The 26,508-nt window shown below is 39.4% G+C and overlaps 2 protein-coding genes and 2 long non-coding RNA genes across 4 annotated transcripts; all 4 read left to right on the top strand.

Annotated features, from left to right (window-relative positions):
- Positions 1 to 4,477: 4,477 nt before the first annotated feature.
- Positions 4,478 to 7,428, top strand: LOC113122455 (uncharacterized). The gene is made up of 6 exons (XM_026293827.1): positions 4,478 to 4,539; positions 4,705 to 5,046; positions 5,162 to 5,200; positions 5,346 to 5,456; positions 5,611 to 5,642; positions 7,216 to 7,428. The coding sequence occupies exons 1-6, from the start codon at positions 4,485 to 4,487 to the stop codon at positions 7,273 to 7,275; spliced, it is 639 nt and encodes a 212-aa protein (XP_026149612.1). The 5' UTR covers positions 4,478 to 4,484; the 3' UTR covers positions 7,276 to 7,428.
- Positions 7,429 to 12,532: 5,104 nt separating this feature from the next.
- Positions 12,533 to 13,431, top strand: LOC113122567 (uncharacterized). Its single transcript, XR_003294870.1, has 2 exons — positions 12,533 to 12,692; positions 13,219 to 13,431. It is a non-coding gene; the product is annotated as an uncharacterized LOC113122567 (long non-coding RNA).
- A 2,896-nt stretch (positions 13,432 to 16,327) lies between these two features.
- On the top strand, positions 16,328 to 21,010 carry LOC113122442 (uncharacterized). The gene is made up of 8 exons (XM_026293800.1): positions 16,328 to 16,370; positions 16,997 to 17,133; positions 17,635 to 17,826; positions 18,411 to 18,517; positions 18,910 to 19,053; positions 19,192 to 19,545; positions 19,673 to 19,783; positions 19,883 to 21,010. The coding sequence occupies exons 5-8, from the start codon at positions 19,011 to 19,013 to the stop codon at positions 20,023 to 20,025; spliced, it is 651 nt and encodes a 216-aa protein (XP_026149585.1). The 5' UTR covers positions 16,328 to 16,370; positions 16,997 to 17,133; positions 17,635 to 17,826; positions 18,411 to 18,517; positions 18,910 to 19,010; the 3' UTR covers positions 20,026 to 21,010.
- A 2,528-nt stretch (positions 21,011 to 23,538) lies between these two features.
- Positions 23,539 to 24,566, top strand: LOC113122582 (uncharacterized). Its single transcript, XR_003294875.1, has 3 exons — positions 23,539 to 23,719; positions 23,842 to 23,876; positions 24,400 to 24,566. It is a non-coding gene; the product is annotated as an uncharacterized LOC113122582 (long non-coding RNA).
- Positions 24,567 to 26,508: the final 1,942 nt, after the last annotated feature.

Below are 26,508 nucleotides of genomic sequence, written 5' to 3'. Positions count from 1 at the left end.
GCAGCCAGCAAAGAGAACTGATGCTTTTATCATATTAATCTGCCTTAGTGATTAAATTCACTCATGGAGACCAAAAGCCAATATAACATATTATATATTCATGCAGAAATGGGAAAACCTTATATAATTACAGTACATTTTCTCTTTTCTAGAGTCTGGTTTATTTGCCATATACTGTAAATATAATCTGTGTTTGATAGAGAAGGAGTCAGCAAAGACACCAGTGACTGCCACATTTCCTTATAGGGAGACTACAAACAGGGAGGAATGACTGAAGGACAATACAGATCATTGAATGTCGAATGTCTCTGTCTTAGTACTGTTGGATCTGAGTGCTGCTTTTGACACAGTGGACCATGTGATCCTGCTACAAAGGATAGAGGACTGGATAGGCATCTCTGGTACTGCCCTTAAATGGTTTAAGTCCTATCTTGAAGACAGGAAGTACTTCATTGAAATTGGTAACTCCGTCTCAGACCCAATGGCGTTGACATGTGGGGTCCCCCAGGGGTCCATCTTGGGACCCCTTTTGTTCAATCTTTACATGTTCCCTTTGGGCGAGCTAATATGTAGCTATAACGTGTCCTACCATAACTATGCAGATGACACTTAGATTTACATATCACTCATAGCAGGTGAATATGGACCAGTCGATTCACTGCGTCAGTGTATTGAACAGATCACTATGTGGATACAAAACAACTTACTCCATATAAACAGTGACAAGACTGAAATAATCATCTTTGGGCCACAGAAATAAAAAAAAAGTGTCAGCAGTCACCTCGAGTCTCTTTCTCTAAAATCTTAAAATCAGGTTAGAAATCTAGGGGTAATCATGGACTCAGACTTGAATTTTAACAGCCACATTAAATCTATATTATCATCAGCATTTTACCATCTCACAAACATTGCCAGAATCAAAGGGATCATGTCTAAACCAGATTTGGAAAGATAAATCCATGCACTTATCTCTAGCAAGTTAGATTACTGTAATTGCTCATGGGGCTCTCAAAATGAGCTGTAAGGCAGTTGCAGTACATTTAGAATGCTGCTGCTCGGGTCCTGACTAGATCCAGGAAGTACAACCACATTACTCCTGTTCTCAGATCTCTGCACTGGCTTCCTGTCGCTCAGAGAATAGACTTTAAAACAGCTTTGCTTGTGTATAAGTCTCTTCATGGCTTGGCACCATAGTACACACCCTGACAAAAGTCTTGTCGCCTATCCAAGCTGTAGGAACAACAAGTAATAACTTGACTTCTAGTTGATCATTTGGAATCAGAAGTGGCTTATATGAAAGGCAAAAGCCTCGACATTACACTTATTTTACCAAAATAAAATCTTATCATGCCGTGATTTTTAATTATTTAATTAGGACAGAAAGGTCAGACTTTGCTTAGGCAAAAGTCTTGTCCCATCTTTAAAGGATTCAACCAATCACAGATTAGAGCATCACCTGTGACAAATACTGTAATTAACACAATGCCAGGTGTGTAGAAGAAGTACCCCAGCACACCCAACCTTCATTTGAAATGCATCCTGACCTGACAGCATGCCAAAGATTCAACCATAGACCGAAGTGCTGATCATCAAGAGCCTGAAGACCAAGTCTCCTGCTGAGGTGGAAGACATCTTTAATGTATTTAAATGTCAAGTGGAGAGGATGAGAAAAAGATTTGAAGAAACTGGTGAAGTTCATGACAGGCCCAGGTCAGGCAGACAACTGTTCGAAAGGACCGTTTGTTGGTTCGACTGTCCAGGGCCAGCCCTTTTTCAACTGCAGCTGGGCTACATAACAACTGGTCACCAGAAACCCCCATATCTACAAGAACAGTTTGTCGAATTCTCTCACGCAGTGGTCTCAATGGCTGAATTAGTGCTCAGAAACCAGCATTAAACAGAAGACAACTAAAAAATCATGTTACATTTGCAAAGAAGGTGAAGGTGCTCCAGGATTGGCCAGCCCAGTCACCAGACATGAACATTATTGAGCATATCTGGGGTAAGATGAAGGAGGAGGCATTGAAGATGAAACCAAAGAATCTTGATGAACTCTGGGAATCCTGCAAGAATGCTTTCTTTGCCATTCCAGATGACTTTATTAATACGTTATTTGAGTCATTGCCGAGACATATGGATGCAGTCCTCCAAGCTCATGGGAGTCATACACAATATTACTTCTTTTTCCACTGCACCATAACTTTATGTTCTGTACTGTACATTATTTCTGTTAAGTGACAAGACTTATGTCTAAGCAATGTCTGGCCTTTCTGTCCTAATTAAATAATTAAAAATCATGGCATGATAAGATTTTATTTTGGTAAAATAAGCGAAATCTAGTGGCCTTTGCCTTTCATATAAGCCGCTTCTGATTCCAAATGATCAACTAGAAGTCAAGTTATTTGCTGTTCCTACAACTTGGATAGGCGACAAGACTTTTGTCAGGGTGTGTACATCTCTGACATGTTGCTGCCATATGAACCATCTTGGACTCTGAGAACATTAGGAACAGGCCTTCTGCTCGTGCCCAGATTCAGGACTAAACATGGAGAAGCATCGTTTCAGTTTTATGTAGCTAAAATCTGGAATAGTCTTCCTGATGATGTTAGACAAGCCTCATCTCTGGCGATGTTTAAGTCCAAGCTAAAAACTTTTTTCGTTTTAGCTCTGCATATGACAACTGAAAGTGTTTTCTCTAAAGTATTTTGTCTGCACTCTTTAACTTGTCTTCTGTGTTTCTGTAAACCCTGCCTTTACTTTGAATTACTCTGTGTATGAATTGTGCTATACAAATAAACTTGCCTTGCCTTGAGCCCAATGATAGTGAGTAGCACTGGACTTGGGCAGTGAGGAAGAAATTACTTGGTTTGTGAGATGAAGAGAAGAGACTTATCTCAGTCATCATAGTCCTGAGACAGAGAGGCCTAATATGCAGCTCATACTCACACAGACGTTTTACTGCTATGTCCCTGGTACCAGATGAAAAGTGACTTTATAAAAACATCCCACTATTTATGCAAACTGTTATAAGATGCTGTTAATATGAGCTGTTTTATTGTCCAAGTGATAGGAAAAATCATCTGTACATTTGGACCATGATGGTTGTGTAACATCAGCAATAAGCTGTGAGTCAGGTAGGCATCACTTGGTTGACAGCATCAGTGTTGGGTAAGTTACTTCCAAATGTCATACATTATATATTACCAGTTACTGTGTTTTGAAAGTAATTAGTTACATTACAATATTGCGGTCTCTGAACTGTAATGCATTACACTAATTTTACTTTACTTTCACCAAAATAACCACAGAAGTATGACTAGGCATTCTAAGATACTTTCATTATACATCCAGTGGAGGTCATACGATTTGTCCACCACAGTGTCTGAGCACAGCTGAGGTAAAAATCAGGACACTTCAGACATTTTGATGCCTAAGAAGAAATGGTAAACTAGAATTAGTCATAAAAATAAGATACAGTCTATAGCTATATTTGTACAGATGTTTTAGAAAAAACTAAGTGTAGACACTAACCAACAAGCAACAATCGAAAAAGTCTCAACCACAGGAAGACTGGTTTTCAGCCATAACCACACACATCACAGATCCAGCAGTATTTAAAAATCAAGACTAAATCGACTTTTAAAAATACCTGTAAATATCAGCCCCTCCTGATGACGCTGCCCTGCTCCACTCATCACTTCACATGCACTGATAACTGATCTTTCCAGCATGTATCAACATCTGCATTTAGCCTTGAGAGCAGGTACAAACACATTTGTACAACCAGATCTGAGAGCATTTACATCTTATAGGTGTCCTGAGAGTCATTCATGCAAACATGTGTTTAGGCCACAGGTAGAATTTCAAGCAGAAATTACACAGCAGAGGAACAATGTAAGCTTTGTTTTAACCATATTTTCTGAGTTTCTGATTCTGGGTTGAAATATTTCCTTGGCATAAATAATACTGTACTGTTGACAGATGACCATGAATAAGACTGATGACTGTCACATGGGCGGATCTACCAAAAAGACGATGAGGATGTATTTTGGTAACATCAGTAAATGAGCCCTTCAATAACACTGATGTAGTAGTTGTTTACCTGTAGAACCTGTTTTAGTCTTAAAGATGTGTGAACATGTAACAGAACCACAGCACAAGAGCAAATTATTCACATAAACATTTGCTTAAATCACATAATTGAAGATTCAGTTGTGTTTATGTAGCTTCTCTGTGGCCTGTTTAGTAGTTTGTCACTTTATTTCATGAGCAGCTATAACATAGAGCATCATTACGGTTTTTACTATAACATTGACTTGTAACTGCACTTCTATACCTTGTTGAGACTGAGATATGCAGAATGTATGAGGTCAGTTTGAGCAGCAGTGAGCAGCCCAAAAACGAAAAACAAAAAACACCCGCCTCTTGATGTTAAATGTGCATCCTTCCAGGGGCACACTTCTTTGATGGACAGCCCTTCAGTCATGCGCACAATGATGAACTTTATCTTGATAACAGCTTCAGTTCTCTGCAGCCTCAGTAAGAATTCTCAACTTTATCACTTATATTACTATTTTATGTTTAATCAGTAAATATAAAAACTTATTTACTTAGTGCACTCTTACTGATTTTTAATAAGAGCTATTGTTTACATTGATTGTAGTTACAAACTGTTCAATGTCTTGTCTCTGCTGTTTGTTTCAGGCTGGATCTCAGTCTCAGCTGCTGAATCTCAGACTGTGAAGGTCCAACCTGGTGAAGAAGTCAACCTGCTGTGTCCCAACATGTCCAAATATGATGGTTTGATGTTCTGGATCAGACTGGTCAACGGGACCAAGATCGGCTGCATTTCTGTTATGTACAGGATTGATGAAGTTGTTTCATACTGTGATGGATTTCAAAGTGGAACATTTGAAATGAGCTCCAACATCTCTACAGTCTTTCTCAAAATCAAACAAGTGGTTTTATCGGACTCTGGGCTGTATTTCTGTGGATTTTATATAGATGGACAGATGCTTTTCAATACAGTACATCTGAATGTTAAAGGTAAGACTAAAGTCTGTTCTTTCTTTTGATTGTTGTTTGTTGGATTTTTCCAGTAACAAATTTGAATAAACTATTAAGTCTGCCATTACTAAAATGATCTAAACCTCTTTAAAAGGAAGTGTTGGACTACATGAAGCAGACAGCAAGTGCAGAAGTAAGAGTTTGCTCAAGATTTTTCTTTTATTGTGGAGCTTATTAGGCCTTTAAGTTGCAGAACTTTATAGTTATTACATTTATATTTTCACCAGGTCTCCAGACTAAAAAGACAAATTAGTCTAACATGATTATCTTTCTTGTAGCTGAGTCTGATGGAACATCAAAGCTGATAAGTGTGATCCTGGGCGGTGTGACAGTTTCACTTGTAGTGCTCATCATTGGTCTGACTGTTCAAAACAGGAAACTTCAGAGAGGTACTTTTCAGAGCTACTGTCTCTATATATATTTCACTTTGTTGCTCCTAGAAATTCTCTTACATTTGTCTCAATGTGCTTGAAAATGAAAAAGCTCCTGGTTTAACAGACTCTGATCAATTAACTGACCAGATATTCTGTTTTTGTCACTTAGCTAATGAAGAAGAGACTGTAGAGCAAAGTGAGGTGAGCACAACTTTTTTTTATATCTTTTTGAAACAGCCTGACAGAACAACAGCTGGGACTTTGGCTGATTATATATATGCACCCCCAAACCATCAGAGATGCAAGTCTCTCCTCTTTAGTGTGGAGGAGACAGTGCCCATGGTTGCCAAAAAGAAAGTCAAATTTTGATTCGTCTGACCATGGAACAGGTTTTCACATATCTACAGATCATTTTCTATGAGCTTTGGCTCAGAGAAGACGGCTGTGTTTCTGGATCATGTTCATATATGGCTTCTTCTTTGCATGATAGAGTTTTAACGTGCATTTTTGCATGGTACAGCAATCTGTGTACCACTTACTTTTCCCAGACTTTTTTTTGCCTTTGTCCCAACTTTTCTGAGATGTTTTGCTGCCATCAATTTCAAAATTACTTTATTTATTCCCTCAAATTGGTAAATTTTCTGTTTTTTGATATGTTTTCTATGTTCTATTCTGAATACAATATGGGTTTATGAGATTTGCAAAACACTTCATTCTCTTTTTATGTAGATTTTACACAGGGCCCCAACTTTTTTGGAATAGGTGATATATTGGTGAGAAAAGGTGTCAACCACTTGAAATTAACTGGTTTTCTTGAGTTCATCTGCCATAAAATGTGATCTGATCTTCATCTAATTCACAACAACTGACAAACACTATCTGCTTAAACTGATAACACACTAACAATTTTAATTTCAAAGGTGTATTTTCTTTTTCTGAATCCATTCTGTGGTGAATTTGCTTTGAAGCTTTGGGTCATTGTCCTGCTGCATCACGCAACTTCTACAAAGCATCAGCTGGAGGACAGTCACTCCGATATTATCCTGTAGGTTATTTTGGTAAACCTGTGAATTCATTTTCCCTTCAGTGGAAACAAGTGAACCCGGCAGGCACCTTTCTGTTCAGTTTGCATGTTCTCCCTGACTTGCAAGGGTTTTCTTTACCTGTTGTTCTTGTTTGAGCAGCCACTTCTAAGAAGCGTAGCCACAATATTAAACTGTCTCCATATGGACAGGTTGTCTGTGAACTGATGGATGCCTAAACATTTTGAGATGAATTTGTATCCCTCTCCAGCCCTGTGCAGAGTGACTACTCTTGACTTTAGGTTTTCAGACTCTGGACTGTATTTCTGTATTTCTTCTTGTTACAATCCAAGGTTCACATCAGCAGACTATTGACCTTTATCATAATAGCTCTAAACCACACCTCCATACTCATTTCATCAAAAAGACTCCAGTTGTGCAAACTCCTGACTCTGATTAGCTTTTTCTGAACTAATTAGTCTCTGGGTTCACTGATCTTCACATACTCCATTACTGTGAATGTTTATTGGGAGTGTTCAATAAAGACGTGAGAAATAAGAATTGTTTGTGTGTTATCAGCTGAAGCACATTGTGCTTGTCTATTGTTGTAACTTACATGAAGATCAAATCACATTTTATGGTAAATTATTGCATAAACCCAGTTAATTCCAAAGGATTCACATACTTGTTGCTGTGTACACAGAATAAATCATGTCAAGTATCCACATTAACACTAAATATTCTTTCCACAGAATCATAACACTGATGATCTCAACTACACAACAGTGAAATTTCGACCAAACCCAAAATGAGAAGAGCTGGAGCCCGATGGTACTGACTGGATGCTGCCACCAGATAAACTCAGCCATTAGTCAACTGGAACTGATGCTGTCTTACATTTACAGGCTCTATGGGTTTGAACAACTGCTTGGTTAAACAATAAACTCTCTTGCCTATATATCTCATTTTGCATTATAGATCTGATATTAACCCATTTTCAATTGTCTTTTCAATGCACAGCTTCAATTGTCAGAAACTGTTTAACTGAAAAACATAACCAGCATTTGATGGAGGAAGGGTATTTTCTAACAGTGAGAGCTAGAACACAGTCTGCAGCAGCAGAGGACTGAATGAAAACCAGCATATTTCAACTCAGGGTATAAATACAACGCTTCATAATAAAAGACTTTGAAAGGAAAGAGTGACTACTGTCTGATTGTTTTCTGTAACAGTCAAACTCTATTTATGTTTATTTCATCAGAAGATAATGATGAAATACAACTGAGGTCAAACTCAAGTCTGGTAACTTAACGCTTCATAATAAAAGACTTTGAAAGGAAAGAGTGACTACTGTCTGACTTTTTTCTGTAACAGTCAAACTCTACTTATGTTTATCTTTTCAGAAGATAATGATGAATCTCCTGAGGATGTGAAGACAAAATTGAAAAGTAAAATTCTTGATCTTGTCCTCTGGACTAAGTGAGGGAGGTGGGGGACAGAAGGGTCCTGGCTAAACGAACATCTATGCTGGACCATGAGTTTCACCCCCTGCGGGACGCCCTGTCTTCCCTGGAGAGCAGCTTCAGTGACAGACTGATCCACCCTCACTTGTGAAGAAGAGATTCCGTAGGTCTTCCTGGGGGCAGTCGTGTCTTAATGGTTTGAGTCTCAGGACCGGCAGGAATTGTCGGTGGGGTGGAGTGAATAGCCAGCTCTCTCTCCACCTTCAATACCACGACTGAGGTGAGACCCTTGTGCAAGGCACCGAACCCCCAACTGCCCTGGTGCCGCTCCAGGTGTGTGTTCATGGTGTGCATTCACTGCTGTGTGTGCAGTGGGTTAAATGCAGAGGGGAATTTCAAGTATGGTTCACCATACTAGACAAAAATGTTCACTTTTCAGACTCTACAATGAACACTACTAACTGTACATTTGTCCTCCATCTGCTGTAATCGTGTACAATACTGTATTATAAGATGACTCACCATCAGTGCAATATACTCTAGTCACTTTACCTGGTATTTATTTATTCATCCATAGATGTCCATATACTGTACATACCCATAGGCACATATCTACACACTTAGAGTTTTTGTAGTTTTTATTTCAATTAGTATTTTATTTGTATTTTTTAATATTTTTAATTTCTTATTTATTTCACATCTTGCTACTTCTGGCACTCTGCTGTGTACGGTACTTACTGTTGCAACAAGCAGTTTCCCCACTGTGGACAAATAAAGGTTTTCTTATCTTATTTTATCTTATCTTGCCTACAGAATAGTAAAAGCTGACAAGTGTGATCTATTCTACTGTGATGGTTCTCCAAGTGGAGAAGGAAGTTATCTATGCTGCCAGCAGATAGATTCAAATTAGATCAGGTGGAATTGAGGCTCTTATCATATCAACACAACTAACTAGATTGTTTGTTGTGCGTTTTTTGCTGAAAATGTGCTTTCTGTCTGACTGGTGGTGGACTGAGGAGGAATAACTCTGATTGTGTCCAGATGCTCTTATTAGAAGAGTTAGGCAGAGGCCTGCAGCATCACTTTCTTGACATAAAGACACAGCACAGGGGTCTGAACACACCTGAAGTCAATATCATGAAGTCTTTCACATCAAACATTTCTGAAAGTGAAAACTGAAAGGAAGCAGGAAAGACTGGCTAACAGAGAAAATCCAAAGCCTCCAGAGCTGTATAAAATATTTATAGCAGGGCTGTCCAACTCCAGTACTTGAGGGCCATTGTCCTGCCCACTGCTGATTACCTGGATCAGGTGTGTTCAGCCAATCAGAAGCTAAAGGGGTAGAGTGGGGGGACAAAAGTGAATCAACAAGTTGTAGTATTTGTTCCCTTGTGCCAGGAGGAACAGGGGTAGCACTGTGAGATCTGTACACAAATGACCTCCAGCAGCTACTGGTGTCCATGATTCTGACCAAACAAACACAGCATGAGGGCCACCATCCTATAGTTCAAACTGTGCTCACAGCACAGCAGAGTACAGCTCAACTGGTATTCAGCAGAGAACATCAGAATTGGCAGGTTCTACATTAGTGGCCCTGACAGAGTCTTGAGAAGCCATGGTGAACATTATGCTGCCTGTACCATTGAGTGTGACCAATCTGCTGGTGGGTCAGTGATGGTCTGGGGAGGCATTTCCTTGGAGTGCTGCACAGAGCTCCATGTCTCTTACTGCTGTTAGGTAACAGAATAACAGAGTAACAGACCCTTCAGGGGTCGCCACAGCGAATCATCTGCCTCCATTTAACCCTATCCTCTGTATCCTCCTCACCCACACCAACTATCCTCATGTTCTCCTTCACTAAATCCAAGAACCTCCTCTTTGGTCTTCCTCTAGGCCTCCTTCCTGGCAGCTCTAACCTCAGCATCCTTTTACCAATGTATTCACTGTCCCCCCTCTGAAAATGTCCAAACCATCTCAATCTGGCTTTTCCTTGTCACTCCCAGAGAGAACCTCAACACCTTCAGCTCTGCTACCTCCAGTTCTGCCTCCTGTCTTTTTCTCAGTGCCACTGTCTCTAAACCACACAACATTGCTGGTCTCACCACTGTCTTGTACACCTTTCCTTTCATTCTTGCTGACATCTTTTGTCACACATCACACTTGACACTTTTTCCAGGCAAAACCTAAAAGAAACCAAAGGCCTGCATCAGAGAGACAGCTGGAGCCAAATGTTGTGTATGCTGCCACCAGATAAATTCAGGACACAAGAGGAACTGCAGCTCAGCATGGCACTGATGCTTTAACCTACTCATCTGCTTTCATGCTTTTGTATGTTGGTAGGAGGTTGAAGGAGTCACAATAATTAAACTATAAACTTTGAACCATATTCAGCCTGTGTGTTTGATCAGGCTTCTGTTTGCCTCTGTCTGTTCTAGTCTCCGTCTCTTCTTTTTCCTGAGAGGAAGAGAAATGTGCTTGATGTGCGATGGAGGAGGAGTCACAACGGATGCAGAGGGTCGTCTAATGTACTTATAGGGAGACTGAAAGCATCTATAGGGGAGGAGTGAGTGAAGTACAGCACATCACTTGTTTGACAGGAAGAGACAATGCAGTGTGGTCTGAGTACAACTGAGGTGAACTTCTTGAGTCCTGTAAAGTCAAAGGTCTGTGTGAAAGTAGTCAAGTTAGCACTGAAAACCAAACTGTAATAAAGTGTCCACCACAGAAGACTTCAGCCATGACCACAAACATCAGTGGTCTGGCTACTCTCATACAACAAGAGTGTATGTCAGTTGTTAAATATATCATTTCGTTAAATCTCTCCATTTGTCATTACTTTACACAAACTTCATGACTTCAACACAGTTTCAGGTCACACTTTCATCTGTCAGGTTTCTAATGTTGAGTGGTGCTCACTAAACACAGTCGGGCAATAAAACAATAACAGGTGTTCTTAGTACCAACAGCACCAACAGCATGAAGGACAAAAAGAGACAGAAACTGTCGTCTACCAGAGCCCCGCCCTGTGTCTCTCTGTGGCTGTACTTAGACACAGCAAGGCTTTGAGCTGAGCACTGATGTCAGCATGTTAACACGGCCACAATATCAACGCAGGGGACGTCAAATGTATTTGCAGTGAAAACTACAAAAGTCAACCTCACAGTGGCACTACAGGAAAAGCACTACAGACACAAACTGTCCAGGTGGCTGCCATTCAATCTGCACAGAGGACACAACATGATGCATTTATGTTTACTTCATGTTTTGATTTGAGGAAAACTACAGTGTCCTCATCTGTCCACACAGGCCTCATTTCACCTGCCACCATATTTCATCTCTTCAGTGATCAGTGACGTTTAGGTGACAGGCCTAATGTCCAGTCCAAAGGCAAAGCATGGCATCATAAAACATGTCAGTCTCTTTGTACTAGACCTTCCACTGTGGTCCCTTTTCAGCTATAATGTGACTGGACACCTGCTGAAGCTAAAGTGCATATACAAAGTCATTGCACTTGTACAGTAAGTCTGAGCATCAAGAAAAAAACACAAGACTCCCTGCCCCTCTAACTCCCTTTATAGGAGCTCAGTCAAACTATTTGGGCACTGACAATTAAATGCACAATGAGGAGCTTTACCTTGGTCACAACTTTATTTCTCTGCAGCCTCGGTAAGTACTGGCACATTATCACAGCACCAAGGAATGTGATCAATAACACATCAAAATTTAAATGTGCACATCAGGATTCAATCGCTGTCGTTGCCATGTTACAGTAACTTTATATTATAGGCTCAGGGATAAATGTCTTGTTATCTGTGCTGTTTGTTTCAGGCTGGGTCTCTGTCTCAGGGTCTGAGTCTCAGACTGTGCAGGTCCAGCCTGGTGAAGAAGTCAACCTGCTGTGTCCCAACATGTCCAAATATGATGATTTGACGTTCTGGTTCAGACTGGTCAATGGGACCAAGATGGGCTGCATCTCTGTTATGTACAAAACAACTCATTCTGTTTCATATTGCAATGGATTTCAAAGTGGAACATTTGAAATAAGCTCCAACATCTCTACAGTCTTTCTCAAAATCAAACAAGTGGATTTATCGGACTCTGGGCTGTATTTCTGTGGAGTTTATACAGGTGGACAGATGCTTTTCAATACAGTACATCTGAATGTTAAAGGTAAGACTAAAGTCTGTTCTTTCTTTTGATTGTTGTTTGTTGGATTTTTCCTGTAACAAATTTTAATAAACTATTAAGTCTGCCATTACTAAAATTATCTAAACCTCTTTAAAAGGAAGTGTTGGACTACATGAAGCAGACAGCAAGTGCAGAAGTAAGAGTTTGCTCAAGATTTTTATTTTATTGTGGAGCTTATTAGGCCTTTAAGTTGCAGAACTTTATAGTTATTACATTTATATTTTCACCAGGTCTCCAGACTAAAAAGACAAATTAGTTTAACATGATTATCTTTCTTGTAGCCGAGTCTGATGGAACATCAAAGCTGATAAGTGTGATCCTGGGCGGTGTGACAGTTTCACTTGTAGTGCTCATCATTGGTCTGACTGTTCAAAACAGGAAACTTCAGAGAGGTACTTTTCAGAGCTACTGTCTCTATATATATTTCACTTTGTTGCTCCTAGAAATTCTCTTACATTTGTCTCAATGTGCTTGAAAATGAAAAAGCTCCTGGTTTAACAGACTCTGATCAATTAACTGACCAGATATTCTGTTTTTGTCACTTAGCTAATGAAGAAGAGACTGTAGAGCAAAGTGAGGTGAGCACAACTTTTTGATATCTTTTTGAAACAGCCTGACAGAACAACAGGACTTTTGGGTCCTTCTTTACAGAAGTGCTTTAGCTCAGACACATTTATATGTTGTCTGGTGTGAACAGTTCTCCTGAGGTCCTTCCCAGCATCTTCATGGGGTTATGGTCTGGGCTTTGTGTGGGCCACGGCAGAAGGCTCATCAAAAAGACTCCAGTTGTGCAAACTCCTGACTCTGATTAGCTTTTTCTGAACTAATTAGTCTCTTGGTTCACTGATCTTCACATACTCCATTACTGTGAATGTTTATTGGGAGTGTTCAATAAAGACGTGAGAAATAAGAATTGTTTGTGTGTTATCAGCTGAAGCACATTGTGCTTGTCTGTTGTTGTAACTTACATGAAGATCAAATCACATTTTATGGTAAATTATTGCATAAACCCAGTTAATTCCAAAGGATTCACATACTTGTTGCTGTGTACACAGAATAAATCATGTCAACTATCCACATTAACACTAAATATTCTTTCTACAGAATCATAACACTGATGATCTCAACTACACAACAGTGAAATTTCGACCAAAACCAAAATGAGAAGAGCTGGAGCCCGATGGTACTGACTGGATGCTGCCACCAGATAAACTCAGCCATTAGTCAACTGGAACTGATGCTGTCTTACATTTACAGGCTCTATGGGTTTGAACAACTGCTTGGTTAAACAATAAACTCTCTTGCCTATATATCTCATTTTGCATTATAGATCTGATATTAACCCATTTTCAATTGTCTTTTCAATGCACAGCTTCAATTGTCAGAAACTGTTTAACTGAAAAACATAACCAGCATTTGATGGAGGAAGGGTATTTTCTAACAGTGAGAGCTAGACACAGTCTGCAGCAGCAGAGGACTGAATGAAAACCAACATATTTCAACTCAGGGTATGAATACAACTGAGGTCAAACTCAAGTCTGGTAACTTAACGCTTCAAAATAAAAGACTTTGAAAGGAAAGAGTGACTACTGTCTGACTTTTTTTCTGTAACAGGAAAAACAAGATTCATTTGTAAAAATGTTTTTTTTTTAAAAGCAAACATTTATCAGGGTGGATATAGAATATAACTGATAAAGCATGTGTATATGTAGTCATAGGCTAGATGACAGAATCAAAAGTGCAATTATTTTAAAATAAATAAATAACAGCAGTTTTGTGTGTCAAACTCTACTTATGTTTATTTCATCAGAGGATAATGATGAATCTTTTGACATGAAGTCTTTCTGAAAGTGACAACTGAAAGGAAGCAGGAAAGACTGGCTAACAGAGAGAATCCAAAGCCTCTAGAGCTGTATAGAAATTTAAGAGAAAAATAAGGTCCACTGCTGTCAAATCTGATATAATGTGTGAAATGAGGCTACTGTCACATGTGGTGGTGTGAATTGAGATTGATCGGACCCTAGATACAGACAAAGCACTTCATTTATACTGGTAAGTTTAAATACTAAATTGAAGTATGTACATGGAGTGTCCAGGAACGCAGACACTGAGACAGAGTTCAGGGAAGTCCAGACACACGGAAGGCAGGAACAGTGCGGGACTCGGGGATTCAGGAGACTGTGGTGACTCAGGTAAAACAGGAGCTAGGAGAATAGAATCCAGGGAAGCTGGAGTCCGGGAACACGAAACACAGGAGCAGAGAGAGACCATGGAGACTCAGAGGAGTGCGCTCTCCTACATGGGGAACAACCAGGAGACACCGGACTCACGTAAAAGCATGAAGCCAAAGAGACACAGGAGACGGGAGCCACACACAGGGAAGAGGCAGATAACAGACACAAGGAAACAGGAGCCAAGGAGACGAGAACTAAGGGAACAGGATGAAATCACATGAGGAACACATCTGGACAAGCCGGTACAACAACAATACAATCCAGCAAATAGGTGAAGCAGAGCGCTGGTCTATAGACTTATATATATATCCAAGCGATGGAATACTTAGCGAATATCTCAGGCAACAGAAGCCCGATGCAGAGGAAGAGGAGCAAGAACCATCATGGCAGGACAAACCACTGCATGGTATGTACCACCGACAGATACAGGAAGTCACTGATATTGAAAAGTCCTACAAGGTGGCTGGAAAAAGCTGGACTGAAAGTCAGCACAGAGGCACTAATCGTAGCAGCACAAGAACAGGCCCTGAGCACAAGATCGATAGAGGCTGTGGTCCACCACACCAGGCAGGACCCCAGGTGCAGGCTGTGCAAAGATGCCCCTGAGACAATACAGCACATGACAGCAGGTTGTAAGATGTTAGCAGGCAGGGCATACATGGAACGCCATAACCAAGTGGCCGGCATAGTGTACAGGACAATCTGTGCCGAGTATGGGCTGGAGGTCCCAAGGTCAAAATGGGACACGCCTCCAAAGGTGGTGGAGAATGACCGAGCTAAGATCCTGTGGGACTTCCAGATACAGACCGACAAACTGGTGATGGCTAACCAACCGGACATAGTAGTGGTGGACAAACAGCAGAAGAAAGCCGTAGTGGTAGATGTAGCAATCCCAAGTGACAGCAACATCAGAAAGAAGGAACATGAGAAGCTGGAGAAATACCAAGGGCTGAAAGAAGAGCTAGAAAAGATGTGGAAGGTGAAGGCAACAGTGGTCCCCGTGGTAATCGGCACCCTCGGGGCTGTGACCCCCAAACTGGGAGAGTGGCTCCAACAGATCCCAGGAACAACATCAGAGCTCTCAGTCCAGAAGAGCGCAGTGCTAGGAACAGCTAAGATACTGCGAAGAACCCTCAAACTCCCAGGCCTCTGGTAGAGGACCTGGGATTGAGGAAGACACACACGGGTGTGTGCGTGTGAGAAGGGAATTTTTATTTTTTTATATATAAATAGTATATATAGTATAGTCTATATCTACATCTACATCTTATTGTTGCTCAACAGCAGCACAACTACTTGAAACTCTACAGAACACATTCTACTTATTTTGTGATGTTTTTTTTTTTATCTCTGAGAGCAAAGGTTTGTGTGTTTTGATCAAAAAGAAGACAGTAAGTATGGTTATAGCTGCCCTCTAATGGTGACAGACTGGAGTTTGCCACAACTGATAACTCTAAAAAAAAGTCTTGAATGAAAAGGTTTTTCACCTATACTGACTAACCACAATTACACCCTCTGAGGTGAACACAAATAAAGCTGTGAACTGTGTCAAGAACAGAACCATTTTCTCCTGTCACAGTATCTCATTGTGTATCATCATTTACATGTCAATCATCCAGCCTGTTGCTGACGGGGTAGGTTTAGGTGCAGTATGCAGTGATGGGTCAACAGGGGTCAAATTAATAAATCATCTTTTATTTAGAATGGTTTACATATGTTGCATACAGAAGTAAAATGCTTGTATCCTGATAAAGAAAAACATTTGATAAAGGCTGAGATCATTCCAGATTAGACTTTAATTTAATATATTTAATCATTTGTGGGAACATAGATATTTGCTCTTAACTTTTCTCATACTGCTTGTGGCTTTGACATGTGTTTGAAAGATCTCATGATTTTAGTTTGAGCAACCAAATAAGCAAAAGTAACACCACGCCTTTTTGCTTTAAGAGCCCTCCTGCTTTAGTGCAGTTCAGAGCTGCAGACCTACCATGTGCATCATATTGATGAGAGCTTTCCTCCGTAAGTATGTCTAACTTTTTGAGTACAATTATTGCTTTGGTCACTTTATTACAGCAAATGCAACTGCACTAAAACTGAAAAAATAGAATTTAAACTATCATTTACATAGTTTAACTGGTTTAGTTTGGGCAATGAAAAAATTACTTTGTTACATGGCAGATTTTAAAAAGGCAAATTCAGTATGACATCCAACAGCACTACAGAGCAGTGGATTAATCTGATTGTATTTCTGTGGATTGAACTTGGTTAGAAACTCCAGGGACAGTGCAACAATCTTAAACATGCATGAAGACTGAGGTAAAGTCTTTGCCATCTGTTGCATTGAAGCACTAATATGTGCTCTGTTTAACACAGTGCAGAACACAACAGTAAGTCATCCTATAACAATAAAGTCTATAACAGATTGTAAAAATGATTTTCTTGCTCTAGTTTAAATTTATTTCACTGTGGCAATTTTGGATAAGCAGGCCTCCTTACTAACTTTTTACATTGTTTGTACTGGTGCACCTAACCTTTTTATTCATGTGGACCTGCACTAAATTTAGGTACACCCAGTTTTTTTTCCACAGAACCTTTACCATCAAAATGATACATTTAATGAGTTACTTTTTTCTCATTTTCCATAGCTATGTAAATCTGTAAACAGGAACAATGGTGCAGATAAATGCTTGTCCTTATTTGAACAGCAGCATAATCATGAAAGCTCCATGGTGCTGAAATGCTGCAAGAAGGGGAGCTGTGGAGTCCACACACTTATCAAGATGTAAGATGTGATTCTTTGACATGTGTTGTTTTAGAGTCTCAGTGACGAACATCATTGTGCTGATAGCAAAAGCGATGTCAGCCATGCCTGGCCACATTTTTACAGTATATGCAATTCATTGCATTTTTGTTGTACCTCAACCATATGAGCCAAGCTTTACAGAAGGAAAACATTTCTGATTGTTTATTTCCCACGGCCTCGGTCTACTGGGCCAGGGTTAAGGGGGCTGTCACCATTAATGAGGCGACGGACCAGCTCTGCTCAATTTTTCATTTGCACTGACTTTCAGTGGGAAAATAAAAAACTATCCCTACTATCATACACACACAGACCTGAGACATGTTAGACATACCAGTGTGACCAAAAAAAAAAAATGTTGATATAATATAATATAAATAATTGATATAATTATAATTTGCAAGATCATTTCAAATTCTGATTATGGTTTACTAGAAGACTCAACTATTTTTGATGTGTAACTGTGTGTTCTCTTCTTTACAGAATCTGGGCACTGACCTGGAAGGTCACAGCAACAATAAGAAGCAGGAGGCCTACATCACAGAGGCTCATGTTATCAATGCACCAAGCACATAGACACAAGAAGCAACTTTTCTCTAGAGAGTGTGTTTGGTGTTTGATGGAGGAGGAGCCAGGAACAACAGGGTCTGCAGCTCCAATGTCTGCAAAGAAGCAGTAAGTGAAGATACTGTACAGGAAGAGACAGCACAGTGTGGTTTGAGCACAGCTGTTAGCTCCAAGGTTTGCAGCCATAAAGTGTGAAAGGAAAAAGTTACTACATGCTGAAAAATTGTTCATCTCTAGAAAAAAAAACACTAGAAAAACAGGCAGTACATCAATATAGCAGCTGCATATTTAACTGTAATGTAAATGTAAGTGGGTATTGTTGTGATAAACAGTGCTATGTGTATCAGTGCAGCATCACTTTCTATAATATCAACAAGGTGTCAACCACAGGAAGCTCAGTCTTCATCTCTCTGCATCACAGTCACACAAACACTTTGATATTCCCAATGAACCTGAAAAATGTTTCTGTAATGATGATGAATGCATCACTGTTCAAATGCACTTTAATACATAAAGTGTCAGTAAGTGAACGCATCACTGTCCACACAGCCTGATGTTCAGCACTGAGTCTGTCTTCATTTCAGTGACACAGTCAGACTGTTGCTAGTCCAAGTTGTAAGGTTCAGTTGAGTTAATAGCTCAGAGGAGGAGAATCTTTGTGTTTCTAATCTGTTAATATGCTCTTTGAATAGGAACATAAACTGTGAATCACATGGGACTGACATCCAGTCCTGAGTGAGGAGCTCCACCGAACCTACTGATTCACTCAGTGACAATGGACATTCAGCTCAGTTCACAGGTTTGTTCTTTTATGTACTGAACACCTCAAAGTCAGTGAGCATCCCATTACAGGTGAATCACTCTCCAACTGTCCCACTGCTCCCCATATCACAGTCACACTGAACAGACTCAATAGTCACATAAACTTAAAACTCTGCCTCTAGCAAGGTGACACTTGTGCAGCCTCATATCAAAGCATTTAAGGGCTGCACAAACTTCACTGAGATCTTTGTCAAACCCACACAAGGTGAAGGTCTCATTCATCTCTAATGTATTTCAACCTACTATCCTACTACTTCTATTTATCACTATTTAAATGATTTAAGCAATCATTTCTACAGCAGTCTTCATATGCAGTTTACTGGGTTTGTGTTGTAAACATCGTCACGTACAGCTTTTCTATTGTAACAGTGAGAAAACAAAGAACACCCGCCTCTTTACGTAGAAACCACTCTCACTGGAGCACAGTTCAGTTACTCTCATTGCAGTGGTGCAGTTCTACTGTACGCACAATGATGAACTTTACCTTGGCAGCAGCTTTACTCTGTGCTCTCAGTAAGTACGCCTGACGAATTGCTAACTTTCCTTCAGTACAGGAATCTGAAAAATTCATTTGCAAACATCACTGACATGCATGATTTAGTTTTTGTTGAATTGCACCTTTATGGATAAATTACCTGTGGTTTGTTTCAGGCGTGATCTCTGTTTCAGTTTCTGAGATTCACACTGTGGAGGTCCAACCTGGTGAAGAAGTCACACTGCTGTGTACCAACTTTACCAGATTTCCCAGTCACATAACATGGTTCAGACTGGGCAATGGATCCAACACCAGTTGCATCTCCACCATGCTCAGCTCTGAGACCAGTGCTGTGCCGTGTGATGGGCCTCAAAATCTGAAATTTAATATGACATCTAACACAACTACCCTCTTTCTCACAGTCAGACCAGTGGACTTATCTGATTCTGGACTGTATTTTTGTGGATTTTATATGGCAGTAAATGGAGAACACAAAGTGATTGTCAGTGCAACATATTTAAAGGTTCAAGGTAAGACTGTTGTAAATTCTGAAACAGACGTGTGTCCTTTTCAGTCACTGTCAAAAGGACTGAGCTGAACCCACAGCACATGAAGTATGATACCACAAGTTTAATTTAATAATCTTTCTTCTTGTAGAAGTGCTCAGTGGATTAATTGACCTGAGGACTGCGATCTTGGGTGGTCTAGTTATTTTCCTCTTTATTGTCATCATCATTATGGCTGTCAAAATCAGGAAACCCTATACAGGTATTTATATTTTACACTGATGTTACAAATTGCCAAAAAGCATAAACAACAATATTGTCGAAGAATTAACTGAGCAGATTTACTGTTCCTGTCATTTAGCTCATGAAGAGAAAAATAATCCACAACACAGTGATGACCTGAACTATGCAGCACTGAGTTTCCATCCAGGAGCTAATAGGAGCAGAAGGCCTGTAGCAGAGACAGAGCTGAATTCAAATGTTGTGTATGCTGCCACCAGATGACAGAAACAACTGGAACTGCAGCTCAGAGTGGAAGTGATGCTTCATCGTATGTCAACCTGCTTTTCACAAACAATTTGTAACAGAGATTCTGTCGTCAAAATGTGCAATTCTCTGCTACAATTTTAACTCTGACTTCCAGCCTTCACCTCAGTATACATCTAAATGTCTGAGCAAACCTAAATGACTGATGTTTGATGGAGGAGAAGCCAACACTGATGATGCGTCCAATTTCTCCACTGACTGAACAATAATAAACAACCCTTCATACTTTACAAAAACTGTCCCCTCACTGATTTCTCCAAGCACTGTCTGCTGTGGCAACACTTCTGTCTGTGTAAGTAGAAAAGTTTCAACCACAGGAAAACTGGTCTTCTGTTCTCTAGCATCTGAAACTTCAGTATTGTCAGCAACATGGAGACACTGTGCAGCTGCAAAGATGAACAGCAGCAGCACAAATTCACCCAGGGCAACAACTTTCTACTAATGTTCACTGAATAGACAGTCAGGAACTGTGTACCTTCCCTTCTGGACCTAGTTGTACCAATAGTCCTATCCAAGCAGCGCCAATCAAGATAAATTATCAGCTACTGTCCAACTGGAATTTTTATCTGGTTCACCTGATACAAACCTCTGAAAATAAATGCACTGATCAGCACTTTGATATGAATTGTATGAATAAAGAAATTGAAGGGCCTGTCTTGAGGGTAGGAAGAAGACACGGGAACTCAAGAGATGATCGTTGTTTCTCGAACAGAAAACTCTGAGTTTCCCTCAAGTCAGGGTCAAACAATTCAGAGTTTTTGCTAAACCTGCTTTCTGGAATTCCCCTCTGTGTCTGAATCGGTTTCCAATGATTATATTTTAGATTTACATGGAGTTAGAAAGTTTTTTTCTAAATTTGTTATTGCCTTTGTACAGAATATTTCACACTGCAAGTTTGTAATTATTTTAATACAATTGCAATAAAATGCATTTCATGGTACTAAAAAAAATACATCATTCATGTTGCTAAATATGGCAAATAAAACATTTTCATTGCTTTGTTCATTTGATTATGTCAAACCATCAAATCAGATACACTACAATAAAAACACAATCAGATAATTGTAAATTTGCATTTCATGGTACAATTCTTACAATATGTGTAATTTATGTATATAATATAAAATATAACACAATATAAAATATTACAACTGATCTGAAACAACTAATAATAAATAAATAATAATTATAATGCATCTAAAGCTGAATTTCAATTCTATTCAATGGAAATATAACAAATACCTACTTTAAATAGCAAAATTAAGTCAAAACAATCCCCTAAACTAAAGATACCCTGAATACCAGTGGAAGATTCTTCACTAAAATGATAATTGATTACTGAGCTGTATAAAAATATGTTGTGGAGATTGTGTCCAGAGATGAAAAGCTCCTTTATGAAACTGGTATGAATCACAGTTTTTTACAGAATATCATATATAAGTGCACCCAGATTAGCAACATCTGTCTACTTTAGAATAAAGGTGAAACTATTAACATAAAAAGATCTGTTTAGTGTTTCAGGGGCTTTAGGTTCTTTTTCTTTCATGGGTCACATATCACAGATGTTATTTATCACTGTGGTTAGTAAAACCTAAACTTGTGCTTATGTGTTGATCAGACATTCAAAGACAAGTCTGATTGAATTTTGACTGACGGTTTCCTTTTAAATCATTTCTGACCTTTGAACCAACAAAGCAGAGTTTTCTGACAATCACAAAGTGTCAGAGACGTGTAGTGCCTCCTAGAGGGGGCTGGCTGAAATATGTGGTGAACAGCAGACAGATGTGATTTGACCTCCCTTTTTGTTTATTATGTCATTACTTTATAGTACAGTGATTGAGTCATTTAGACAGGCAGACTATGATCTTGGAGCATCAACAGATCATACAAGAAAAAGAAGAATGACAGTATTCATCTCAGCAGTTGCTCCTGCTGGTCTGCTGATAGAAGCTGTGGGTACTTATTCTGTACAACTGTCTATTTCCTGGCACAAACCACAAGAGTTTGTGACAATAAATCTGTGACTCTGTCAAGGTGCCCATGGTTGCCCCTCAAGGTTTCCATCATCAAGTTTGCTAATGATACTGCAGTTGTAGATCATATCAGCGACCTGAGGAAATGGTGCACTGAGAGGAAGGGAGGTGAGAACTGACTGCAGCAACAACAGCCGGACTCTCAGGGTGGACAAAAGACTAGAGAGAAGCACACAACAGTATCTAATTTCATTATCAAATACAACATGTCTGATTATTTATGGTGGACTCATATTCTGGCTTCTTTTTATTTTGGCTTCTCAGGGACCTGCTGATTTCTTTACTGAAGAACAACATTTTGTCCATTTCTATTAATGGACAAATGTCAGATCATTTGAACTCAGTTTTTGAATGTCTCACTGACTGACTGCACCTCAAGACACCGTCAATAAGAAAATGCATCTAATGAATTGTTGCCTGAAATTCTGAGACGTATTTTGTCTCACATTGCATTGATACAAATATTAAAGTGGTGAATGATTGGAGCCGCCCAGCGTGAACTATTCAGTACCCCGCCTCTTCCCAATAAAAGCCCCTTGCACAATATAGACTGCCCCTACAGTAACACAGGTACACACACAATGAGGAGCTTCAGCCTTATAAAAGCTTTTCTTCTCTGCAGCTACAGTAAGTACAGGTATTAAATTGTTCTCAGCACGAAATACATTTCCAACCTGTTTCAACCAATGATCCACTTTAAAGTTCAACTTGCATATGATTATTATTGAATTCATTAAAGTGTTGTTGTTTAGTGGAGGAGTAAATGTACTGGAACTGGTTTATTTAACTTCCATGATAATGAGAATTACAGATTGATTATTTGAGGAATAAATTTTCTTGTTATCTGTGCTGTTTGTTTCAGGTTGCGTCTCTGTCTCAGGGTCTGAGTCTCAGACTGTGCAGGTCCAGCCTGGTGAAGAAATCAACCTGTTGTGTCCCAACATTTCAACAACTCCAACCCAGACAGACTGGCTCAGACTGGTCAACAGAACTAAGTCCAGCTGTGTCTCCTCTTTGTACGAGTCTGACGGCAGTCCTTCATTCTGTCATGGATTTCAAAATGGAGAATATGAAATGAGCTCCAACGTCTCCACTGTCTTTCTGAAAATCAAGCATGTGGATTTATCTGACTCTGGACTGTATTTCTGTGGATTTTACATAAAAAAACACACAGTCATTGCCAAAGTAATAGAGTTAAGTGTTCAAGGTGAGACTGTAGGTCGCAATAACACCCTTCTTTACTCATCACATGTATTTGTATCTATAATTTATTCTCATAGTAGCATGAAAACAGAAGAAATAATATCTGTCATATTATTTAATTCCCATCCCTTTTGAAAGGTAATGGAGAAACTGATGATGAGGTGAATTTAAAAAAAACTAAATTTACTCCTTCCCTCTCTGAAGATTTGATTGTGAACATTAACACAGTGTGAGTCATTTCAGGATTAACAAAATCTGAAGACACCAGATTAAAACAGAGTGTAAAGCTATCATTTCGATTTTAGATGAGAGTGATCGGAGGATAAACCTGATCACTGTGATCCTGGGCAGTCTGACTGTTCTCCTCACTATAGTCATTGTTGGTCTGGCTGTTAAAATCAGGAAACTTCAGACAGGTACAAGAAATGCAGAATTTGTTGCATATCTTCTTGTAAATCTTTTCATCGTGATGGCCTAATCCAAAGCAAAAAAATAAATAAGTAATAACCTAATCAGATTTTTGTCTTCTCCCATTTAGCCATGCATGAAGAAAAAATGCCAGAAATAAACAAGGTAAGACCATTTTTTTTCCTTATATAAACTCTACATTATACAGGAATGGGCCCAGTGTTCATCAACCATATGTGCAACAAAGCCCTGCAGCAATAGAGACAATTTATCAAACACCTGTTTAACTAGCTGAAGCTAACTTTTTACAACTAAAACAGTGTACATGTATACTTTCACAGTCATAAGGTGTTTTTCATGCTAATAGCAAGAAATTGTTGCCCTGACTAAGAAGGCAGGATCACATTTTCTAGAAAACAAAAAAAAAAAAAACATCAAATACAAACCTGAAACAGATATGACACTTCCAAACAGCTGAGAACAATGGAGACTATGAAACTTATCGGTGCCAGAAATTGAAATTAAAAGTCAGACTGACACCACAGCTGCAATTACATCAAGATTCTTGTTTCATTATTTTAATTTGATTTAGCTAAAATGTGACTAAGACTAAAAATATTTGCTTGATTATCAAATCGACTTAGTTGTAACCTAAACAATGTGCAACTATAATCACTCTATTTTACAGAATCGGGGCCCTGATCACTTGAACTATGCCGCCCTAAGTTTCCAGGCAAAACCTAAAAGAAACCAAAGGCCTGCATCAGAGAGACAGCTAATACAAGGAAATTGTTGCCCTGACTAAGAAGACAGCATCACATTTTCTAGAAAACAAACGAAAAAAAAAACAAACATACAGATGTATCTGTGCCATACAGATACAAGCCTGAAACAGATAAGATATAACACTTCCAAACAGCTAAGAACAATGGAGACTATGAAACTTATTGGTGCTAAAAATTGAAAATAAAAGTGGCTTCATGATGGTTGTCACTGGTCTGGCTGTTAAAATCAGGAAACAGCAGAAAGGTACAGTTTAATTTGTGGCACATCCTGTTGAACATCGTATCATGCTGTGACAAACGAATCAACAGCAAAGTATTTGCTCATTGATATTTAACTTACACATTAACCTTTTGCCCCTTAGCTTTGAATAAAGAGCTGCATCCTCAAAGAAACAAGGTGAAGAATCTGCCTTTTTCTTTTTAACCCAGGCTAAAACAGTATGAATCATAATCACAATGTGCTGAAACACTAATTTCTCAACTTGCTGATCAATAAATTCATTTTGTTTTCTGCCATTTTTGCTGGAAACATGCGCCAGTGCAGATTTTGAGTGATTTCTGAGAAATAGTGAGTGAGATACAGTATGTGACTCTCAGTACTGGGGCTTACAGGTTCTGGCCTCTAAATACATGGACTCTGCAGCACTGAGGTTTCTTCCAGAGACAAGAAGAAGCAGGACACCAGAAGTGGAAACTCGTGTTTCTTATACGGCCTGCAGATAGACTCATGAAGCAACTGGAGCTGCAACTCAGAATATAAGTGTTGGTCATATTACTCTTGCTGATTTGCTTTCCTATTATATGGTTTTATGTTTTTTGTAATAGTGTACTAATAAAAATTTGTAAACTTTGAATGTTTTGGCTTATATTTCTTTTATTTTCTTGGTCAAAGTCACTGCTGTTGTTTTGTCTGCCTCTAATCTTCATCTTAGAGCAGCAAGGATGTATTTGACATTTGATGAGGAGGAGCCATGACAGGACAGTGATGACACTGATGGCAAACTGACTCATGGGGGGAGTCAAATGGTCTGTAGGTGGAGTAGGTGGAGTGTGGGCTGAGTGAGATACACATCACAAACTTACAGGAAGAGACAGCACAGTGTGGTCTGAGCACGACTGACATGAAAGTGGAAAGTTTGTAGCAAAGCCTCTGTACATAACATAAATGCTCCAAAAACAACAGAATAAGCCAGCAGCCTGTGGTGGCAAACACCAAGTCAAATATAAAGTCCACTCCAAGGAGACGTCAAATATGACCAACCTGTTACGCCCCAGCCTAGGGGTTGCCGGAGCGTAACACGATTGTGGAGTTTTCCTCCAAACCTCTTCCACTCTCAACAAACACGAACTGGACGAACTACAATTGACAAGAATATTTATTCTGTTTAAACACAGAATACAATACAGAATGTACAACACAAACAAAACGCTAATTTAGTCCTACTCAAACAAAAACGCTCCGTGAGCCCTACGATATCAAACAAACGAAAATCAATAACAGAAACGCTACAATAGCCCTACGATCTCAAACAAAAGAAACAACACAAAATCACAGGTCGCTAGCCTGGAAACTCCTAAAACAAACAGGAGAAAACAAAACACAAACATAGCCTAAATCTCTAAGTATTTCTAATCTAAACAACAAAAATACTATCAATACACTACCTACAAAACGAAACAAAACCTAATATCTAACTAAGTAACTAACTCGAAGTCGAAATCTCTAGCAAAGTAGTTGAGAATGGCAAAGGTGGGAGAATAGCTCTCCTGAGCAGCAGTCCGTGGGCTTCTTATAGTCCTTCCGGGAAGTGTTGGACCAATCCCGGAAGTCCAATCCACGGTCTTCCTACGTCCACGCCCACTCCATCCTCCATCACACCCACACACATACACACGTAATGGGGAGGGCCAATAACACACAACCACACACACAATGACCCCTAGGGTCATAACACATCCCCCCTAAGACCAAACATTGTCCCAAGAAAAAATGTTTTGCCTTCTTTTTTTTT

This window comes from Mastacembelus armatus, chromosome 18 (assembly GCF_900324485.2).
Source record: "Mastacembelus armatus chromosome 18, fMasArm1.2, whole genome shotgun sequence".
In the NCBI taxonomy this organism is placed as follows: Eukaryota; Metazoa; Chordata; class Actinopteri; order Synbranchiformes; family Mastacembelidae; genus Mastacembelus; species Mastacembelus armatus.
This window is presented reverse-complemented; position numbering and strand designations above follow the sequence as displayed.

What these genes read in the sequence shown, in the direction of transcription:
- LOC113122455 (XM_026293827.1), top strand. Translation starts at nt 4,485, where the DNA reads ATGCGCACAATGATGAACTTTATCTTGATAACAGCTTCAGTTCTCTGC. An exon ending in TTCAGTTCTCTGCAGCCTCA is followed by an intron (nt 4,540 to 4,704) that starts GTAAGAATTCTC and finishes TGTTTGTTTCAG; the next exon opens with GCTGGATCTCAGTCTCAGCT. An exon ending in AGTACATCTGAATGTTAAAG is followed by an intron (nt 5,047 to 5,161) that starts GTAAGACTAAAG and finishes CCTCTTTAAAAG; the next exon opens with GAAGTGTTGGACTACATGAA.
- LOC113122442 (XM_026293800.1), top strand. Translation starts at nt 19,011, where the DNA reads ATGATGAACTTTACCTTGGCAGCAGCTTTACTCTGTGCTCTCA. An exon ending in AACATATTTAAAGGTTCAAG is followed by an intron (nt 19,546 to 19,672) that starts GTAAGACTGTTG and finishes TTCTTCTTGTAG; the next exon opens with AAGTGCTCAGTGGATTAATT. An exon ending in AATCAGGAAACCCTATACAG is followed by an intron (nt 19,784 to 19,882) that starts GTATTTATATTT and finishes CCTGTCATTTAG; the next exon opens with CTCATGAAGAGAAAAATAAT.